This window comes from Pungitius pungitius, chromosome 9 (genome assembly GCF_949316345.1).
Source record: "Pungitius pungitius chromosome 9, fPunPun2.1, whole genome shotgun sequence".
Classification (NCBI taxonomy): domain Eukaryota; kingdom Metazoa; phylum Chordata; class Actinopteri; order Perciformes; family Gasterosteidae; genus Pungitius; species Pungitius pungitius.
The window spans coordinates 1,959,717-1,983,179 of NC_084908.1; the positions used below are offsets into that span (position 1 = coordinate 1,959,717).

At 43.8% G+C, this 23,463-nt stretch overlaps 1 protein-coding gene across 2 annotated transcripts in view; it reads right to left on the minus strand.

Annotated features, from left to right (window-relative positions):
* prkcaa (protein kinase C, alpha, a) overlaps positions 1–23,463 on the minus strand; it is an 85,976-nt gene that overhangs the window by 40,723 nt on the left and 21,790 nt on the right. For both annotated transcript variants that reach the window (XM_037473168.2, XM_037473167.2), the window contains exon 3: positions 9,633–9,715. In XM_037473168.2, the coding sequence (XP_037329065.1) occupies positions 9,633–9,715 (83 nt within the window). The remainder of the gene's footprint in view (positions 1–9,632; positions 9,716–23,463) is intronic.

The window sequence follows — 23,463 nt, forward strand, 5'->3', positions numbered from 1 at the left end:
CCTGGCTCCCGCAGAGTCAAAAGAGATCCACCTGGTGTGACATTTGCAGCCAGAGAGACAGACAGAGAGAGCGAGAGAGCGAGAGAGAGAGAGAGAGAGAGGCAGACAGAGAGAGCGAGAGCGAGAGAGACAGAGAGAGAGAGAGAGAGAGAGAGAGAGAGACAGGCAAGCAGACAGAGCGAGAGAGAGAGAGAGAGACAGAGAGAGACAGGCTGACAGAGAGAGAGAGAAATGTTATCATTCCAACTTTTTCCTCTCTTTGACGTCCATCTTCAGTACAGGGCGGAGAGAAGGATTGTACCAGTGACGCTTGAAGGTGAACAATTTCCTTAATATAAAGCATCAGACATCACTAAAACTAAACTCCCATGTGGGTCACCCCACTGTTACCCAGCATCCCCCAGTGTGAGCTGACATTTGAAGGAAGGTGGCAATGGCTCCTCACTGTAGCAGTTTGGGATTCATCCTCTCTTGTGGTTAACCTGCGTGCTGTGTGTGTGTGTGTGTGTGTGTGTGTGTGTGTGTGCGTGTCTTTGCACATAGACACATACATGCTAAACAACAACTTGGATATGCTCCCCAGGGTTGTTTTTGTCAGGACTGTGGTGTAGGCATGGGCCGGATGCAGATTTCAAAACGAAAGGTATCCTTTAATAACTCCAAAAATCAAAAAACCAAAAGCCACCCAGGAGCAAAACCAAAGACCCTCAGGCAGGGTATTCATGCAAGATGCATTCAAGACAACATTCAGACAATGACGCCAACAACATGCAATGACGCGACAAGTGGCACAAGACACACAGGGCTTAAATGCACAGGGGAGGTGCAGGTGATTGGACACAGGTGGGAACAATCGTGGACATAGACAATCACAGGAGTAGACAGGCTAAGGCAGGAAGTGAAGTTACCCCAGGGACACAAGAGACATGAAACTACAAAATAAAACGGGACATGAACCCAAACCGTGACAGTTTTATAGGATCTATTGCTTGTGTTAGATATTGTGTTAATAAGTAAAGTTAAGAGTCATTGTGCAAACCCTTTCACTAAGTACTAATGACACCCTGACAGTATGTTGAGCCAGACATGCCCTCTATTTCACTGTGACACCCAATCTCGTCACTGCTGTTAAATTGTCAACTTCTAATTATATTTTACATCATATTAATCACATTCCCTTCTTCCGTCAAACCTAACTGTGCTAACTTGCACTCACTCATTACAGTCCCTGATGGATGTGAAGCATTGTGGCGTGCAAAATAGAGATGGAATGACCCCATCTAGCCATCACTTAATCCCCTCCTTGACACCGGGGTACAGACACAAATCATGCTGCTGCCTACTTGTGGTTATCCTTGTTTTAGACCACAGCTACAGGACTCTGGTTGCTAAGGTAAGGCGAGGCTTTGAAGACAACAAAATGGAGCGAGTCACTTATCCAGACATGAGGTGTTGGGCTAGGCAAGGTTACTATTTTTAGTGAACAAATCACCACCCTGATTCCTCTTGGCCTTTCACTAAGCTGCTGAGTGCTGGGAGAGAGGCCAGGCTGCCACCACAGCTCACAGGGGGCTTTCCTTGCCCTGTTGTATCCGTTAACACATCTGTCTGCAAGCCGAGATGGAGATAATAGCTGACATTTTTTTTTTTTTTTTTTACAATTGTCAGGGTCCAAGTTTCCCTTTTGGCTGATGTATAAATGTATTCTATCCATCAAAGTGCTGTTCCATTGAGCTTGCCTGACAGATGCAGAAAAACCTTGTGTCATTGAGTTTTTAAGAGCTATGAACCCATCGAGCAGTATGTTGTATTGTCATTATTTTAGGAATTTTAATTGAGCACCTTTCTGCACTGAACTGACTAAATTAATGTAAAACTAAGGCATCCAGTATGGTGAACCTCAAGGGTCTATGCTGGGTCTACTCTATCTATACAAGCTGTCAATTGAGTTCTTTATGACACGTGAGTAGATTTTGCATAGTGGACTCTGTTGGAATGTCAAGAACACAGGATTCTTGTCTTTGAAGTTGTACTCAAGCAAGTGTGCCACTAACAAGTGAGAAAAAAGTAAGCCTGGCTGCTGATGCAAACTCTCCGTATGTTGCCCCCACTTAATGGCAGCATCCTTAACCCCCGCTGTGGCGAGCCGGCCTTCGTGAACCCCCCCCCCCCCGCAGCAAATCACACCCATTTGTGCAAATACAGACTCACACAAACACATCCCAATGTGAAGATACAGCGAGGAGGATGATGGTTAAAGTATGAGTGATCATTTCCAAATGTTTTGATTGATTGAGTTTGAGTTTTGTCAGTCACCAGCAGAGCATTTGAAAGCCATACACACACACAAGATAATCAACAACCCGAAGCTCTTAAAAATAGAATTCAAGAAGATGCTTATTTCCGTTCCATTGCCGTAGTTTACTTAAATGGACCATTTATAGGAAAGCTGAACTCTGTTTTAAAGCTCTTAGAACAAAACCTCCTGTTTGGCGTTGCACAGCTGGAGCAAATTGAGCTCCAAGCAAGGGGAATACGCCACGAGACAAGTTCATTTGCTTCATTAGCATCGCCACGCACATTAGTGCTGTGAGTGACATCCATAAGGTCAGGAGAGCACCAGGGGGGGGTTCTTCACAGCCGTCACATCGGCTAGAAGATGACTGCACAACCTGCTATTGCTACTCAAAAACTGCCATTGATTCGATTTGTGTCACATAAATAAATTGGCTTTTTAGACGCTGACACTTGATGCCATATGCTCAATAAATTCAACTGACTTTGAGCCTTTCTTAGGCTTTTTCACCTTAATGAGCCAGCAGACAGGGGCGTTGGCCTGGCTGTTCAACTCTGTGGTTTTTATTGCAGAAAAACTCAATAAAAGTTAGCTGGTGTCCATGCCTGTTTTTGGGGATTCAATTTTGAACTGGAGGAATAACACTGAACACAAGAATGAGCACGAATTCGAGCGAGCATACTGTACTGCCTGGTGTTCAAACGGCTTCATGGAAAGAGAGAAGAATTCTCATATTTATATTTAATATCAACCTGAGGTGAGGCGCTACCCCCCCAGAGATAACCAGCGATCTAGTGGAGAAATACTATAGGCCAACTCACTACTTTTTCTATTTGCAGAATAAAACTAAAGATACAATGTAGACAATAGTAGCAGTTGGTCAGAAATAGACGTGAAGCACTAGACGGTAATTGATGATCTAGTTAGAGAATAATGAGGTTGGTCAGTCTTCCTTCAAATCATCAAAGGTCAACAAAAAAATGAGATTGAGGAGGGTATAATCTGCAGTAATCAGTTGGATCAATCATCACAGAGGTAAGGTTGTCCTCCTCACTGGTCTGTATTAAAGTGAGGGACTGAATTTCCTCGAACCTTTTCAGCACAACGTTTGCTCGATACTGCAGGCAACTCGCGAGCTTCTGAGCTGCTTCAGTCAACTGGGAAACACCTTTCCAGGTTGTGAGCAACTGTCGTTTGCTTTGTAGTAGCTTTTTGTCCTCGTGTCCTCCTGTGTCAATGCAGGTCAAACACTAGTCACACCGGTTAATGAATAACAAACACAAGACAACGCTACGTCTCTTGAGATACAGAAGGAGTCGGAGAGAAGCTCGGTGGCTGGTTTGTAACGTGTATCACTCCATTTCTGGGGTTCTGCTTCAGGTTCGAGTTCAAGTTTAGACTCCAGATGCTCTCCAGCTTTTGTCTCGAGCACTTTTGTGCACACTGAGCGTTATAGCACGCGGCCTTGGATCTTACCGATACAAACACTTTAGTTTGCTCTGAAGTTATTGGTGTCAACCACACTCCACCCACGCTAACATGTCACATGATAGACACACATGATAACAATAACAACAATAAGGTAAGATAATGTCAGAATGTCTTGAACAGTGTAAGATCCCAGAAGGTTTATCTGGATTCACTTTATCTAAAGTCACAGTGACTGATGAACCTCAAAGATGGACGGCCGATGGAGGCTTTGACCTGATGAAGACATGGAGGAGATGAAGAGGGCCCCCGCGGCTTGCCGGCAGGCGCTGCAGGGGGGCAAACTCAACCGTGACACCGAGTCACTGTGAGGTCAAGAGCAGCTCCAACTCTCCCATGCGTGGGTCATTAGTAATACTTAGCCTGGTTGGAGCTGCAAAATACTTGCTGTAAACAAACCTCCGAGGGACGGATGGAATGTTTGTGTGTGTGTGTTTATACTTGGGAGACGGAATTGTGTGTGACTTCAGTGCACTGCAACTTTCTGCGTGTCTCTGTGTGTGTGTATATGTGTAATATATTTTTGTGTCTTTGCGTGTAATACCGGTTCCTACCACACTGCAAAAAGTGGACCATGACCGTTTAGTCTTGAGGAGCCCAGTGCGACCCGTGTGCCTGCCTAGAATACCAATGGCAGGTCGGTGACTCCTTGACACGCAGTCAGACGATCCACAGCAGGTGGGAGGTTGTGAACGGATCCTTCCGGTCAAGAAAACATCAGCGGGAGGACAATCTGTGCTGTGCACTGTATGAAATCGTCAAACAGGGATTTGTGCGTCCAGTATCCTCCGAATGATCACCTTCACTGTCGTGAAACCCCATTTTGAGAAGATTTGATTAAACAAAGCGGTAGCCCGTGTAAAGCACTACGCGAGTCCTAAAAGGTCAATATTGTGTTTTAGGTCATGGAGAGTTCTTCCTTCAAAAGGCATCCTCTTTTCCAGTGGGAAGCTTTTCACCAGTAAGTGATACAGCAGCTCCCAGGGCCCACGCCCATCCCCTATCCTCCAACACACACAAACACACACACACACACACACAATATGTAAGCACTTACAGCCTTCTGCATCGTCTACCACAGCAAAGCCTCAATCGAACCACATTTCAGAAAGGCATGTCACGGACCATTAGCAAGAGAGACTCAAGATCTGTTAGTGTTCATTAGGATCCCAGAGTATATAAATATCATCAGCCCTGCAGCCCAGGGGACTCTCCCTCAACTAGAGGTCAATTAAGAAAATAAATGGGATGAATTATATATTTCTGAAGAAAAGATGTGATGAGACATGCAGTATTTTCTTGAAGGCCCCTGTGAATTAAGGCTGCTATGTGTAGACTAAAGGAAACCAATTGTTTTTGCACATACTGGTACTTTTCAGATATTACAGATACAGATTTTTCCTCATACAGCTGAGTAAGGGAGGGCAGCCATTGATTGTACATCCTATGCACAGATGAGAATTTGCTAGAGATCAACCATTCAAATGTCATTTGAGTGAGCTGCCTGCAAAGGGTCCAATGATATTAATACAGTATTTAAAGGTGACTCTCATCAGCTAACCCCAACTGAATTAAGCTGCTGAAATGCATCGTCTCTGCGCAGCAATTAACATAAAGGCACTGGCCTTTAATCATTCCCGTTATGATTCAGGTTTCTAGGGATGCCTCTGAGCTATACAACAGTATATGTAAATACATATACTGCTGTATATATGTAAATATGTATTTTTTTTCTTTTAATCTCTGGGGGAAGACAGTTCAAGAAACCTCTAAAGATCCATAGTCTGACTCTATAAACACTTGCCAGACAATTTATTAACTGTTTATGGAATCACTTTCTAATGTTTGTGGGTCAAAGAGCATGGGAAGTTGATATCTTAACTTAATATCTATTTTTGTCTGAAGCTGCTTTTTTAATTAAACGTTAAGTGTATGCATCAAGCAGCAATCTGTTCTGTTACTTTAACATATCTATACGCAGGCTTTGAAAAGCTGAACTCTGGGAAAATGGTTCTTATATGTTAGCGATCAGATATTGTAGCCAAAACAAAATCATCCAACAGATGCAGTTTCAGTGCAAATACTGTTTTCGTGAGTACCGTGAGTGTTTCAGGGTGTGTCACAGTCAACGGGCCTTTGGACATTCATGCAGTGCTCCATGTTGTCCCAACTGCTTTTTTATCTGGAAAACACATCTCCTTTTCATTTCCCTCCACTCCCACTTCCCCCAATCTTCCTCAACCCGCCACATCTTCTTCTCCCAGTCTCCCGTTCATCCTCACTGTAGATTGTAATGAAAATAATGGGTCACATTTTTTTTACTTTAAAAGACTTCATCCTTCCACCAGGAACAAGCTTTACACACTAAAAGAACACAGCTTGTAGAAAGACACCCGTCATAAGAGTAGAGGACGTTTATTCCCTGTTGAAGGAAGTGAGTAGCTGTGGTGTGTGTGTGTGTGTGTGTGTGTGTGTGTGTCCGTCCTCTCATGTGCCCGCTTTGCAGCTACAACTTCCAGGGAAAGAAAAAAAGCCTCTCCGGCACTTTTCATAGTGCAATCTTATGTGTGTGTGTGTGTGTCCGCCTACAGGGATCTCAGTTAGGGGAAACAGTGCACCCTGGCAGGGCTTTGCACGATATGTCACCACTCACACAACAAAATAAAATCAGGGCTCTAAGCAGATGCATGTGGCATCGGGTTTCCTCGTGACCACGTTCCCTTCGGAAGCAGCTCTTGTGCCAAGTCTTCCAGAGGGGCGTGTGCTAAAAGCATGCGCAGGGGTTTGGGGCGGAGGGGCTGACTTGTGGGGACAACTTCACTGTCATGTCAAGATATGCATTTATTTGGTGCAACCATGATAGGGTGTTATAGAGAACTTTTGTGCCAGAATAGAAATGGCCAACACCTTCGCTTGAAGGAAATGGGACTAAAAATACAAATGTGAGGACTCATTGCCTTTGACAACCCAAGATGCCTGTGGCGGAGATGATGTAATTCAGCTCCACTCTAGAGTAATCCTGTTTTCAATTTCCATGAAGAGCCCTTGTAATGAGACAGTGTTCGTCCCAGGCCTTGTCCCCAGAACACCTACTTCTCCCAGACCCACTGAAGTCAAAACCGTATCTGACATTTGAATTATTACTGATGCATTCGGCATTACTCCCTTTCTCCCTGAAACTCTGATTCCATATACCTGAATCTGCATATGGGCTGATGATGAGGATGAGATGGAAGTAGTAACAGGTGAGCCACCTCTCTTCTTTCCCATCTCTGTTTAGAGTTGCGCATGTGCAGCACCGGTCGAGCAGGATGGTCGGATCGGGTAGCGGGCGGCACGTGTTGCTGTATGGGAGGTTTTCTCAATGCATCACCTTCTGAAAGCGACCTTTCAACTGAGTGATTTGTGTGTGTGTGTGTGTGTGTGTGTGTGAAATCAGAGGGGAAATCAGTGCAGAAAGATTTGGAAAATGCCTCGGGTCATATGTTCTGCACTGGTTAAGTGGACATCAATGATGCATCAGCCACACGCCCACACACAAAAGCAAGCTCTTAGTTTCATCTGCTGAGCACCTGTAGTGAACGGAGAGCTGCTGCATTATTCACGGCCTTGTGCTGTAAAGCTCAGAATTTTCTCGACCTGTAGGTAACTTTACACCTGGCAGTCGAGCGAAAGCAGTTTGTTAGAGTAAGTGCTTTAATCAGACTAAGTGACTGGCGCATAGGATGTGCTTACAAGTGATACCGTTACAGATAACTATGCATTATCACTAGATCGCCAGACAAAATGTCATGCTATTATCATGCTAATAAATGAAAGGCAGAGCAGATGATTAGTTCTATAAACATCATTCTGCACACGTTAATTTCATATGCCCCCTTTTCTACCGACAATAGTGGAATATTAGTAAGGCTATCAGTGATCTAGTGGTTTGAGCAGCGAGCCTGTGAGCAGACAGACATCCGCTCCACTGCCTGCGAAACCGGGAGATGGACAAAGTGTTAGTTCTCTGATGAAAGATGCCACCTTCAAACAGAGTCTCTTCCCGCACCACTGACTGTGACTGTGTGTCAAACTACCAGAGCGACTATGCAGAGCTACTTGCACATGTGACAATGTGTGTTTATATGCCCCAAAGAGCAATATATTTTTTGATATATATTTTTTGATCTCATGCCGTCAAACGAAGGTCAGCCTCTCAAGGCGAGCTCGCCGTCGAAAAGAGTTGAAGTCTCTTGTAGGCATCCTTGTTTCTTACGGTAGGAGAGTTATAAAACACAGAAATGAGTCATGAAATGCAGGTAGCCTAGATACTGGATATCTTCAGGGTATCTGCTGGCCATGGGAGTTATTGTCTTCCTGGATCGCTCGCCCGGGAGGCTGCAAGCCATGTAATATGTGTGGTTGCCCCTAGCAACAGGGCTGAGAATGTATATCAAGAAGTGAGCTTCACATATTCTAACACAGCAAGAGGTAAGATACATATTTATCCAAAAGATGTTTTGTTTGCGTTTGCTATCAGGTCACGTGAATTGTTTAAGTGCCACAGAACCACCAAGAGTGCCTCCATGAACAAAAGGCAGAGAGTAATTTAAGCCTCAGGCGTGCTAAGTGAAGTCTGCACTAGTCTGATTGGATTTCATTGGTTTCTCGTCTAGTGCCAAATAATACCTACTATAACATTGTTCTGTTTGTGGCAATGACACGTGTTAAAGACTAAGTTGTGCGTTGTTTCTGTTAGAAACAACAAAATCATCTCCATTTGGGAGGTAAAACAACCTTTTTAACGTGTCAAGCAGGAAAGAATGAGAAGCACCTTGTACATGAACTCAAAGACACACTTCTACGTTCTGTGCAGCATATTACTTGGCAAACACGGGAAAGCATAGAAGTCAAAGGTCATGACAGACCCTCACTAATCTGAACTCCAGTACTCGCTCAAATCGAGACTTCCCCGAGCTTTCTGCTGTCACAGCTTCTGTGTCATCCGTGGAGGGCTCTATTTAAAGAGGCTGAGTAGATGATCTTGAATGACACACTGACATATCTCCGGTTACAGGACACTTGAGGCTTACACACCGACAGTAGTAAGCAGGTAAGCAGTGGCTGACAGCACATTCAAAAGCTACTGGATAAGGTACACTCCCATTGATCAGTTTTTGGTTGTAGGAAAATCATCCCTGCTCAATGCCTCAGCTCTATTCTGCATTCGTACTGTGGACAATTTTTGGGTGTAATTAGCTGTTGGAAGCCTTCTACCTGTGTCTCTAGGCTAAGACCGTTGGAGATGTATTGCCTTTAGCAGCCAGTCCTGCATTTCCCATCGGCCTCTGGGACCTGGCTGCTCGTTGTAAACAGTACAGTAATCTGATCACCAAGAATTACACTCACTTTTTCAAAAGCATGTCCAAATGTAGGAAAGAATAACAACTGTGGTTGCATCATCACAGGTGGAAAATGATCTAAAGTTCTTCTTAAGCGTTTGCGAGTGGTGACTCACATAAGTGTAATATTTAAATCACAGTGACTCGCCTGCAACATTAACATTGGATGAATTAAATCAGCCACCTGCTGCTGCTGCTGCTGCTGTGATTCAATCATGGGTGCAACCAGGGGAAAACACCAAAGCTCTTCTTTTTGGATCTATCAAAACGACAATGTTTGCTTTGATTGCCAATGAAATGTTCTCTTCTTTTTCCGCGATCAATATTTAACGTCAATAGACGATCTATAGAAGGTTTTTGCAACAGGGAGAGCGAGAGTGAGGAAGAAAGGGTCCGGCACGGTGGACAGAAACCCACTCGCAAACAATCGGGTGACAGGCAACAGCTGGGCTCTGGTTACTTACGTCCGTGTCGGGCCCCTTGTCTGCCCCGGGGCAGCAGAATGTGACTAATTCATGGCACCTCTTGTGGACCACGAAACAGCAAACTGCAAGGGGGGACACAAGATGAGAGGAAGCCGTTATATGAGGGAAAGAGAGACGAGGCAGAGGCAACAAAAAGGAGAGAATACTAGAAAACAGTGCATCACTGTTGATTGATGTGCAAACAGACAGCGGAACGATAAGGAGATCTGATCACGCTGAGAGAGGTTGAACAGCCACTGACGTCCGGGCCGGGCTCCTCACCATGTGTGTCCAGATGGCCATTCCTGCCCGCAGGCCGACTGCTCTTATTGCACAGTACAATGCCGCCACCTCCTCCCTGACACGACAGGAGCTAAAAGGCAGGCAGACGCACCACACACACTCCACTCACACTCAAAAAAGGCACACACGAACACATCCGGGCTTAATTGTGGAAGATGGCCAGACGTGTTGTCGCTGCTCTATGTCTGCCTTTCCACCTCATTTGTTTACCAGAGATTTGTTCGAAGAGCGTTGCAGCGTCTGCACCTCTTTTGTTTTGAAGGACCACTTCTTCCTTCCTCCCCAAGACTGATGGGCAGGCCGTATGGGACGAGCGCACGCCATTAGTGGTTTGTGTTGCATCAGTGAAGTTCTAGTGGAATCAAACCCCATCTGTGATTGTCAACGTTATCGTCTGCAATAAAGCAAACGAATACTCCTTTCATGCATTGTGTGTCGCTTCCTTTAGGTGTCTGTCCTCCTTCAGACTAGAAGAAGAAGAACTTATTGTTTAAACACCAAACCCAAAACTGAGGAATAAGAACATTGTTGCTGTTGAGATTCTGGAGATTATTTTGCAGGCCCTATAGTGAGTCAGGCCCATTCCCCAATATTACAAATTAGGACAGATATTTCTGACACTGTATTAGCACAGCATATTTGTTCTATATATTGTTATAGTGTATATTTTAAATGCATTTTTTTTACTGAAATGTGGCTGAAATGTGGCTCATAAATTGTGTTCATGTGACACATTATTGAGAGGTAAAATTATTTCCAAAAGGGAATCATTTCTTTCTTTTTGTAAATGCACATTCTCACAAAAAGGGTAGCTGAGCCTGAGCCACACATATTGCATTTGGATCACAAGTCTGCACATACAGGTGAATGCATATTTGAACGTTATATTACATACTGAGCCTCTGCGCATCAGGTGGAAACTGCTGGTGAATAATTCTGAAAGCTTGTCTTTCTATGTTCTTTAATGTTGCTCGTTGCTATATTGTTCCTCAATATAAATAAAGAAAGGTAGTCGAGTACCGTATTTTCGCGACTATAAGGCGCACTTAAAATCCTTTTTTTTTCTAAAAAAACGGCGCGTGCGCCTTGTAATCCGGAGCGCCGTATATATGGCTCAATTGGTTGATCCATACTGGTTAACGAGGATCCATTGGAGGGAAAGTTTGGTGCCAGCAGCCGCGGTAATTCCAGCTCCAACAGCGTATTGTAACGGACTGTGTTTTCATGTTCTGGAGCGGCGTTGCACTTTACAGAGTTTTGGGATGTTCAGTGAAGGGCGCACAATGTGACGTCACTCATCTTAGTGCCACCTATGGGGACGCGGGAATTGTTGTTGTTTTGGAGAGCGATGGTGTGTTTTTGTTTGGCGTAGGCTACGGCCGACAGTAGCCTGTTTCTCCACAATAAAACCAGAAGATAAGCACATTGTCCAGAGATTCATTAGCGAGAGTCGCTACAGTATATTAAAGCTCGTAGTTGGATGTCGGGATCGCGCTGACGGTCCGCCGCGAGGCGCCACCGTCTGTTCCAGCGCTGCCTCTCGGTGCAAGATGCACCAAAGCATTTGCCAAGAATGTTTTCATTAACCAAGAACGAAAGTTGGAGGTTCAGAGATATTGTTAATATCCACATTAACGTTTGAACAACGTTACCATGGGAGTGAAGAGTTTTCAGAACGCTTAATAACGTTTTATTTAGCACAGCCCGATCTAGTGGATGCATAACGCAGCCCCAGTCAAACGTTTTACTGCAGTTACTTCTATGCGCCTTGTGATCCGGTGCGCTCTATATATGAAAATAGTTCTAAAATTGGCGATTTATTGAAGGTGCGCCTTGTAATTCAGTGCGCCGTATAGTCGCGAAAATACGGTAATCCAATTAAACAAAAGATGTCGACATACAGTTGATTTGTTACACTGTGTGTGGGTTGCTAGGATTCAACATTTGAACTCATGTGTGGATGTTTTCATAATGATGGCAGCATTTTTGTATGGCGCTCTCATACATATTTACAATGTACTTATTTTTGCCGTGCATGCATTTAGTCAGATAGATCTAAATGGTGACTTTGTGACAAAGTTAAATACTGAGTTGGCACACTGAATTTTGAGACAAAAACTAATCAAAATAGTTGCCGACCCCTGCTACAGCAACAAGAAGAAAAAAACACTGCTTTGAAGAGTGAGGGTTACCGACACCTCTGTATTTATTTGAACTTGTATGAAGGCAAATCAATATAATTCTCAGTGAGGCGTTATCGCACCACCATAACTCAAACACCTTCCACCCTGATTCCTCTTAGGAGCGATCGTTCAGGACGACCAATGACCGCAAACCAGGCAGGTTGTAAATCTCACCGATTCACCGCCTCTGTAAATCATTCGACAAAAAGCTGATGGGACTGCGAGTAGCTTCGATTCCCACCAACACACACCTGCCCTGCACAAACCAATCGCTTGTCTTGGTTGATGGAGTTTACGCCTCCATATGGAGTAAAAACTACAAGCTCTTCCTTTATTAGTAGGACTGTCTATAGATAAAAAAAAATTAACTAATTAATCGCATTTTGATTCATTCATTAGTCTGAATTAATCCAGATTAATGAATGTTGTGGTTGTCCCTGCAGTAAACCGTAAATAAACAAAACGTATGTTAACTACGTTAAAATATTTTGTTGTTTGTCGTATGGATTAACGCGTTTATGTCGACAGCCCATTTTTAGTAGCTCTTCCTTTGCAGCATTCCTCCCATAAAAAGAACTGCCAGAGTTTGGTGCCTATAAAAATCACAGTGATGTCCCACAAGCAAAGTCGTCCTTTCATCTACATTTATCCACACTAGTATTCTGTGAAGCCTCGCTCTATTCTGCCTTCAAGTTTATTGCTGATAAACAACATTGGTGGAAGAAGTCAATGATTTAAAATCGGACGTGTTTTCATGAATACAGTGTGTCAGCCATCACAGCTCATGTATACAACTACAATGTCCTGATAGCAGGGGAAAAGGAATGAACTGGATATATGAGGGAACACTACTACAGTAAGTACTATGTGTATGACAGAAAAAAAAAGAGGATGCTGACGAGGTGGAGTGAATCAAAGAAACAGAAGATGAAGGAGGTTGAAACTCTTCATTGTAACATTTTTTTTGAACAGCAATCAGTGTTTTTAAGTCTATTTATTTGTTAGAAAATGTTGTACTTCTTGTAAAATTCTTGCACTGATTGTTAAATCCGGTAGATTTTGTTGATGTGAGGTGTTAAGACTTAGGACAACGGCTCACTTGCCTTCGAGGAAAGAACAGCAGAGAAGATGTGGTGTTTTCCACAGATTTGATTTGTTGAACGAAGACCTAATAATGATCTTCTTCTTTGGGTAGGATTAATTATCAGCAAAGTAAAATGAGGGTTTTCAAGTCAAATACTTGCTGCCTTCCAGCTACAACAGAGTGACAAATCCTTTTCTTCCCCAAACGACATATACTCCCCACTCTGGCAAAACAATTTCTTCCAAGTCTTTTACAGGTCACACAAGTTCGTTCTTAGGAGTAATTTCCTGAATACAGGCAGGAAATAACTTGCTGCCTGTTGATTTAATTCAACAGGCAGCAAGGCATGTCGATTTCTCACTAAAAGAAAGGAAATGTAGTGGAGAAGGCTTTTAGATCAAGAGGCCCTGCAGCCAATGGGTCCAGGGACAAAAGCCTCTCCTTCAAACTGGGCAACTTTCATTATTTCCTGAGGTTCTTTTGTCCACTTCGTTGCCTCGAACCATTTCCACCAACTCCACATTCATAAAAATGACACAAAGAAAACCCATCAAACACAAAAAAATGTAGATCTCACCATTAAAAACGGTGTGTGGAAACTGCTGTGATGATAGATTTAATTTTCTTTGTGGTCTATTAGTTGTGTGGTGCCTTTCTAAAAGTGCTGCTGGCGATCCAGTTGTCCGGCAAAGATTTCAATTCAATGCAGGATCTCCATCCTGTAAAAACTAATCAAATCAAACCAGCAGCATCTACAGTGATGTGAAGTTCTGAGCGGCCTGCGACGCCATCATCACCACCTTGAAACCTTTTCTAGACATAATGACTCTCTATTTACTATCATCTTAACTCCAGGTAATGGAGATTAAAGCTGACAAAACTGCATCACATTTCGTCATCTGACGTAACACAACCATAGAAAAAGAAAGTAATAAAAGTTAATACAAGCATTATTATACTTATTAGACATAGAGTACAAACGGCTACTCTACATTGAATAAACTTCAGCTTCAAACCTCTCATAATGATATCCATTTAATACAAAATAAGAGTGATGTTATGAATCAATAAACCCTGTGCTTCCAGAGTCTGTATAGCAGTGCATTAAGTAAAGTGACTTGGTTTATTAAAGTCACTTTAATTAAGCTACTAAGCAGCTGTGTTTTGCCAATTCTAAAATAACAAAAGGCCGAGGTGATTTTTTCATGTTTGCTGTTGTTTTATACTGTATAATCACCAGTGATCGTGGATAGTTTAAGTTTAAGACTCCAGGAGAGAAACGTAAACATGGAAGCACATATTTTTTATAGGTGAATTTTTTCTGCACATTCGTCACTCTCACTGTTCTGTGGTCAGCACATGTGACTTCAATTCCTCAGCTCTGCCTCCCTTTAAGAGTGAGCACCACCATATAACACTGTCAGGTGCAGATGTAAGGAGTGTCATATACTATAATAATTGAATACCGCAGCGTTTACTGATAACTTGAGTACGGCACAACCTGCCCAGTTTCTCACTGGCGCACACACTTTCCACTTAGCTGTGTGAAGGGCAAAGGCTCATCATAAACATGGCCTGTTACACAATACAAATCAGAAAACACAAATATATTTGGGATCACTGAGTCTGCTTAGCGAGAAAGAGAAAAAAAAGCCAAAGGCTAGTGTAGTCAAAGAGGCTCGCCTTCCAGACAGGAAAATATACACACAGAATCAGGTCGTTTAATTGAGTAATGACCCATTATTAACAAATGAAAATAGTAAATAAGAAGTCAGATGATTTACAGTTTGTGCACTAATGATGTGCACTGATAAATGGTGATGAATTCAAGGAAATATTCACCCTCTCGAGCGGTAATAAAATTCAAACCCATCTTACCTAGTGATTACGTGTAGGACCTGTTTCACAGTGCCCTGGGAGCATGTCTAGCTTTGTCCAATCACGTTCTCCTTCATACCTACATTCATTCAGTGAAACGGGGCTCGAGGTGCATTCGGCAATAACGCTGTTCATAATCACCGTGCAATGAAACTGAACCCAACCACCTCACCTGAGAGCCATTCAGGTTTCGCTTTGGCCTTTTGGACACCATTACAGAAGGTTACTCGCCATAAACACTTATTAAATATTAAAAGTTACCGTCTAACGGTGCTGGCAGAGAGCTAAATGTCGGCCGAGGCTGATTTCCTTTCCTCTCCTTCCATCACTGTACAATGCATTCTCCAGACGGACATTTATGTAACCAAGGTCCAAGGGGAAAAAGTGAATTTGCAACAACTACAAAAGCTGCTCGGCTTCCTTTCAACAGGAATTTCTTTAAGACTGTATCTGTATCTTAAAATCGCAGCTTGTGGGCTGTGACCTTGCACAGACCGAGTTGAACAGAAGAGTGTGTGGGAAAAGTTCAAACGTGGTTTTTCCGTTGTCTTTATGACCGACGTTTAAAAAGACTCACTTCCTGCCCCATGCATGTATTACCCGTGCTCTTTTTGAACATTTGCACACAGGATCCAAAGACAACCAACGTCAGCATACTCAAATCCCAAATAAATATATCACCAATATAAATATATCATCAATGTCCAGTTGGTTTTGTATACAAAGTAACAATCACGTTTCAACCATTATGGAAAGCTCCTGGTTTTAGTGAAGACTACGGGGATTTAAAAAAAAAATTTCAACAGGGGGAAACATTGATTGGTGATTGTACAAATGAAATCAACAAAGAAACACATTATGCGGTTTCTTTGCTGGTAATTGGCGGATGGTGGGAGGGGGTCTTGTGTACACATAATGGCCACTTGTGGGGGGGGGGGGGGGGCGAGCGGTCAAGAGGGATGGCATGTACGGGAAAGATGAGGATTGCTCTTTGCGCAAATGACACATCGGGCACTGGAGGGGGAGCCCTCGTAGGTACAACAGTTAGAATCGGCCCCTTATGGCAGACGTCTGCGTGACAGGAAGCGCATTAGGTGTAAAGGGGGCTGCGCTGAGGGGATTGGTGCTCTGTGCACATTTATCATCTCATCAGCTCTATCAGCTCCTACACGCAGCAACAAACCATTGCACTGAATGTGGTTTAAAAAAACAAACAAAATGTCAGCAGATTAAAAAGATAAAGATCACATTTAGGGAACAAAACATTTAGTTTGTGTTTTATATGCTCTGAATGAGCAAATGATTATCAACCACGAGCATCCGGAAATTGCTCAATTTTAGGATGGACAGAATCTAATCATCTAATCAGACAAAGGGTGGGCCTTATATTCATTATCCATCCTCTTGATTAAATTCATTGATCCTCATCGAGGACACAGACACGCTTAAATGCAGTGGGATTATTTGCAATGCTGAGGGTTTATTATGACTCATTTGGGAGTGTGTGTGCGTGTGTGTGTATATACTTAAGATGCTGCTAACAGGTTCTTCATAAATGCCTGACTGACTCCTTTGAGGAGAAGAAAGCCTTTTTCCACACACGACTGGATTGTTTTGAAAAGCCGAGGTGCTACGGGCGTTTTATTAAATTGCTTCTACAGCCACTAATGGCCTCCCCAAGAAGCAAATTAACAGATAATGAAGATCTTCTTGGACCAAACAAAACAACCTCCGTGCAAAAAAAACATACAAAAAAAGAAGGAAACTGTGCTGGTGCACAGAAACCTAGACATAACACCTGGAGGTGGCTGTTGTTTTCATTCTCCCTAAAATATGGATGTAACTTTAAAAAAATAAGAAAACTGCAAGTTTGGGATTCATGCAACTCCAGTGGCCTCTAAAATGAAGTGACGGAACGAATGACCAGGAAAACACTGGATGGGACGGGAACATTTTGACGCAGTGTTAACTTGAGTGTTCAGAGTTGCTGCCTCTCGACAGTGGCTCACTTACCGTTTGGGTCCTCAGAACAACACCACTGACTGATCTCTCTTCACCTTTGGTTGGGTTTGTTTGGGATGAAAGGGTCAAGCGTTTAAATATTTAAATCCAGAGAACACGGAGAAATAAAGGTTTTGAAACGTCTGCGCATTGATGGCTTTGAGAATGAGAAATTAACTTAAATACCACCAATAGTCAGCTTGTACCAATAGTCAATGTTGACCAATAACGATGGCAGGTAAAAGTGTGTCATCCATCCACAGACCACATGCCGCTGAACCCTGAGACGTTTAAAATCAGCTGTCAGATCGGCGTGTGAACATTTGTTCTCCCGTTGAAGACAGCTCTAGTCATCCTGTGTGGAAGGATGAGGCTGTTCCCCTCTCCAACGACCCAGTACTTCCAAGTTAGTTACATCAACGGATTAGCCCCGGCCTGGCCCCGAGCCAGCGCTCACACTGCGTCTCTCCAAAAAAACCTACTCCGCTCCTGCAGCCACGGACATCGTGCACAGCGAACATCACAGAGGAGACCGAGAGACGCCGCAACTCAATCATGCAGGGCCTCCCAAAAAAAAAAAAAAAAGATGATGAAATGCTTGCTGGAACGGCATATTAATAAAATATTCACAGGGGATAAAATTCACCCCTTTTGAGCCTGGCCAACATTTCAGGGACGGCTCTAAAAACGCATAGCAATCTCAAGCTGTTGTTGGAGGGAGACGGTCCTGCCGGGCTTTGGCTGAAAGAGACAATAGTAGAGCAAAGGAGTCCAAGTGGTAAGCCCTGAAGGAATGTGAACTGGCATTTCTACTTGCTTGAACAAAGTTATTGTGTAATTGCCAGTCAGTCATGCAGTGAGCATATCTGTGATTCAGTTCACGTCTTCTGGTTGAACTGCTAAGAGGAGCCTGGGGAGACTCTGCTAGTGACCAGCTATGACAAACACTACGAGTGCTTCGGGTCCTAAACATAGCGGAGCATGAGAACAGGATCAGGTAGTCTCCAAGGCCACCTCACAGAGCCGCATTGAGCGCCCCGGTCTGAGAGGCTGCATTGTGTGTGTCCATGAGCAGCAGCATCTTACTTGGCCTGAACCAGACTGGTATGAAGATCTTCTCTGGAGGAATGTCTGGTGTAGTCCATAACGCAAGGTCCCCAATGTGTAATTGCTGTAATAAAATGCTATTTGCAAAATCATACTGCACCAAGCAATTTGGACCACGAGCAGCTCTTGGGACATTACAACTACTATTTCAACTCAGTATTTTTCCTTTTCTGGTAAAAACAAAAGCAAAGTATGAAAAATGAAGGGCCTGATGGATCCGGATAATAAATACTGACCCCTTTCCCTTCAATGATTCAGGAGAGTATAACTCCATGCGCGTGACGGACAGGGCTCAACTCCCACCTCCCTCTCCAACAGCATGACCCCCAACTCGACCCTGAGCACTACACTGACCCTAGTGAACCGCGACAATATGAGCAGGCCCAGAGGGAGGGGCCCTCCTGTCGGCTTCAAGGCCTCCAGCTGGCACGAGGGGAGACGCAGTGGACGGCTGTTATCTGGGCAGCTTTTTCAAATCGTACCAAACATGCAGATGCTTTTGTTTTGACCAAAGTTCTTGAGAAGAATATCAAGAAACTAACCTTACAATACAAGGCCGCTGTTGACCTCTGAAAGGAGACCTTTGTGCAGAGGTGAGTCCGCTGTACACCACGCATACTTGACGGCCACCCGCTGTGACGCGTGGATGATGCCGTCCCATAACATCCTCCATGCTAACCATCTCCTCACAAATTGTCATTTGTTTTTGGAATCACAGGGTCTGCACAATGTTTATTGCCATCAGGCAGAACACTTGATGATATGTAAATTCTTTCCTGTTGATCGTATCATTCAACCCTATTATGTTTCACCATGGGTCTACTGGCTTGATGAATGCTGCAGACACCTGTTTGCTGCTAATTTAAATGACAAACAAACGTATACAGATGTTGTTAACTTTTTTTTCCATGATTTCATAACTAACTGCAGCACCAACATTTATTTCTAAACTAAACTGGAGGGAGCAGATCAGTCCTTCACACGCTTACAGAGCACTATGACGCGTGCACTGTGTTCCGTCTTTAATCCGTAAACTTGGAGGGAAGCTTCCTCTGGCTGAGATTTCGATACCAGGGGTAGCGTCTTAATTGGATTAGAAGCGAAGGAGGGCTAATCCGAAAACTCAGCCAGTTAGCTCTCTGCAGGGAAGGAAAAGCACACCCCAGGGAGAGAATAAGTGGTGTTTACGATCACAACAAAACAAGGAGTTTATTCACCAAAAGCCAATTCTGCTGTAGTATTTTGGAGAAAGAAGTATGTATAATTGAGAGTTAATTCTTGGCAGCATGTAACTCAGGCATGCAGACTTCTACACACAGATTTCTGCTTTAATTTACTTTTTAATTTTCACTTTTTTTGGACACCGTTGGCTTTAAAACACGCTCTAGATAACATTTTTGTCAACTCACACCCGGCAACACAAAACACGAATGTGAAGATAAAGACTCACTGTATTTCTTATTTCAGCCATCCGTTGACCACTGTGGAGACTCCTCTTGGTTGGATGATGAAAGGATCAATTTTTATCCCTTTCAATAATTCACCGCTGCGCGATGACATTTAAACCCTCCCATAATGGGTTACACCTTAACGCGGTGACACAGGGGGACGCCTCTGTGTCATAAAGACGGCCTTAAGGTGGCACTGGAGGTTGACCCCCAGGAAATTCGTTCTCCAAACCGCTCAATGATTTTCCTATAAAGGCCAAAGCTGTGACTTCAATAGCACACAGGGACAAAGCACCCTGCGGCTAACATCTCAGCTGCTGGAGCAGAGGACAGCGAGACTTTTTAAACGCTGTTTTGACACAAGTTATTTTCAACCACTATTTCATTTCATTGGGTTGTATGCATTCACTCCATCCTTTCATCCCTGCAGTGTGTATTATACATGATGTACGCACTGCATTGTCTTTTCAAAAACCCTAGAGGAGTGAAATATGATCGAGTGCTAAAAACACTGGCCCGGGCTTTTGCTGTGCTCGAGCACGCTGTTTTTAATTTAGAATTTTCCTCCGAGGCGCCGCGTTCACTTTTTGGCGGGGAGTTACTGTTGATAAATCGCCGGGGCGGGGAGGGGATGTAAGCAACAAGACGTGAGCCGGGGCTCTCGTTTGTCTCCTCATCTAATTAGTCTGCTTGTTTTCGGCTTAGGAACAGTTTTCAGTGACGGCCGGCATTCAAGCGTCAAGTTAATCGGGGGGGGCTTAATGGCGCTGTAAGAACAGGCAACCGCCAGGCTGCTTTTGGACAAACGACAGGGAGCCATTTGAATGAGCTAATGGGAGAGATAGATGGGGCTTGGCAGCGTGGTCACAGTATCTCTTCCAAATACTTCGCTATGGCAATTGTGCCGAATTTGTAGGATTAAACGTTGATGCTGTTCATAATATTTACTAAAAACTTTTGATAAAACAATGTGGATTTCATTACTCAGTTGGTAAAAAGTGAATAATAGCAGAGTTGGAACGGTATAGTAAGCTCACTTTACTGTCATAGGTAGGAAAAGACAACACAGCCTTGTTCCTCTGCCAACAAAACAACAAAAGGCCGATCTCAAAAGCAGTAAGCAGTCTAGAAAAATACATAAAACTTTATCCTCGAGGAAATCGGACACCACAGTCCGCATTGTGAGGTCGGAAAAGCCAAAAAAGCATCGCATCAACACCCACAGCTTCCAAATTAAACTTGACAAGAAGAGGTCCCAATTAGACTCAAGTCTTTTAAAACAACGAGAATAGAAAGGCTGGATGTGCTAATTGCCCTGCTGTGCAGAGAAGTGACATCTATGCGGTGCTACAGACGTTCTGTGACCCGAAAACTACAACTCAGCATCGGCACCGGAGGTCTAACCACCGGAGAGCAAAGTAACGGACGGATGAGCCGTACAGGGATGCGAGCGTCTACGAGTGCCGTTTTTAAAAATACCCTATTATTGAAGGAACATATTTTACAAGAGCCGTGTTTTCCAAATCAAACTGCAACAGATTTAAAAAAAAAAAAAGAATGACCTTAATGAGCTAAAAAGTACAGCGAACCCGGTAAAAATTGAGCAACCGAACCAGTTGCATCTTACTCACTGCATCGTAATGGAAAGTAACTGCAGTATTGATCTAAGGGCTCAGATGTGAGCGACGGAGCCCTGAGACGCAAAGCGTGGAGGCGTCTGCCCTCGCTCCATCTTCACAGTCTGATTGATGGCTGCAGATGGAGCCAAATATATCGATCTGTGACAAAGTCCCTGCAGTTCCTGGTATAAATCACGCTGGACGACAGGGCAGACTAATACATTTCAAAACTCTGGGGGGTTTTTTTCTTTCTTTTTTTTTTTGGCAGTGTTTTGGGATTTTGTTACTTCCAACGCCCCCAGGTTTCCTGCAGACACTTCATTTCTGTCAGCTGAGGCCAGGACAGAATTATTCACAGGCGTGAAAGCAAAGCCTATGGGTTTGGAGTTAATGATCAAGCACATTTATGAGTACCATCATCTAAAATTGGAAGTGGATGTAAAAGGGGCTCCATCACACGGTGATACCTCTCCCATTGAAGTGGTATTTTACAGCCAGATCTCTGCACTCTGCATCTCTGCTGTGGAACCTTTCCCATCACAGAGGATTCCTCTTGAGCGTAGGGAGGCCTGTTTCGTTTCCCCCCCCCCCCCCGCCGCTCAGCCCCGGTCGATGTGCCGCACAAATAATAGTTTTGTTTCGTGAGAAGCGTACGACATCTGCATGCACACACCATGCCGAAAACCATGCCGCGATGGGAGCAGACCCGCAGGAGGAAACACACACACACACACAAAGATGCAGATGCACGCACACACACACTGTCACACAATGGTTTAAAACCTCTGCATCTTCCCAGGAGGTCCAGCATCGGAGGGGCTATAAATAACCATCGGAGATTACTGGGTGTGGTGGCAGACAGCCCGAGTCGTGACACAACCTTTACCAGTGGCTGCACACTGCAGTCAATGTGCATTGGGCTGCACGTGACCAGATGAAGGTAAAAGCTTTGTGATTACTTTGAAGCAAGCAGCCTGAGGTCCCCGCAAAGTTAAAGAGCATCTTTCACACAAGGAGGAACAGATTCATTTTTGTTCAAATGTAATTATCACACAGTAAGGATGGGAAATTATGACTGTACTGATCATAGGCTTCATTCAAGGAATGAAGCAACAGTAGCTGCGCACCATAATTACTCCACTATAATGCTGTTTTGGGAGGTAGTGAGACGAATCCTAATCAGCGTGTTCCCTTTATTTATGCAGGACAATATCGCTGTTACACTGCAGGTTGCAAAACAACACGTAGCAAAAGCATTTATTCATTATGGATTATTATTAAATGGTACTTCTTCTTCAGGGAGTACAACTTATTGGGAAATGCAGACTCCACCAGGGACTTTCACATGGATCCCCTCAGACGTATTTGTACAGCTTTAATCGCAGTGAAACGGAAGTTGGAGCAACACCAGCTTCAGCGCTTTGTGTATTCTACAGTGAAGAGGGATGTTTTTTGAGCCCTGAACAATAACCAGAGGGAATCAAATCAAATATATTGCATTTACGCTGTTCTAACAAGATACTGATCAGGAGCCGAGGCATGATCGACATGGAGCAGTGTAAATGTGAGATATGATATAGAGAGTCAACAGGTGTGAACACAAGCTCCATGGATTCCGAATCAACCGAGCGATTTGAGTTTGCATTTACGGAGCAAGTTATTTTATTAATGCCAGACTTAAAGTGTCCCATAGGAAACATTTCTTTTTCAGGGTTTTTTTTTTTGGCATCCTAGGCCACTTTGAAACCGCGCCAGCATGTGAGGATAAAAGATAAGAGGGAAGGAAATGGCTGGAAAGATTAAAGAAGCGGAGAAATGGTGTGGTGAACTGCAACATCCAAGGTGAGCGGGAGAACAAAAAGGCAGCATGAGCGCAAAGAAAGAACAAACTGAGAGGACGAGCACAACACTCCTTGACCTGTGAAAGGAAAGGAGAACATCGTAAAGTATGTGGGAGGTGAAAAGAAAGAAAAACAAAGCTCGAGGAAGGAAACGGAAAAAGAAACTGGCAAACAACGATATAAAAGCAGCAACGGCCGATGGGAAGGGGGACGAAACATGTCCCCTGTGGTTAAAGTGGGTTACGAACCGAGCGAGGGATTTAGAACATGGCTCCCTGGCCTAATGCCTCAGCTTATGGGGGACAGTGCATCCTCTGTCCCTTCGGTCAGCTGGGCAGGGATACTTGCTTATTGTGGTTGTTGCAGC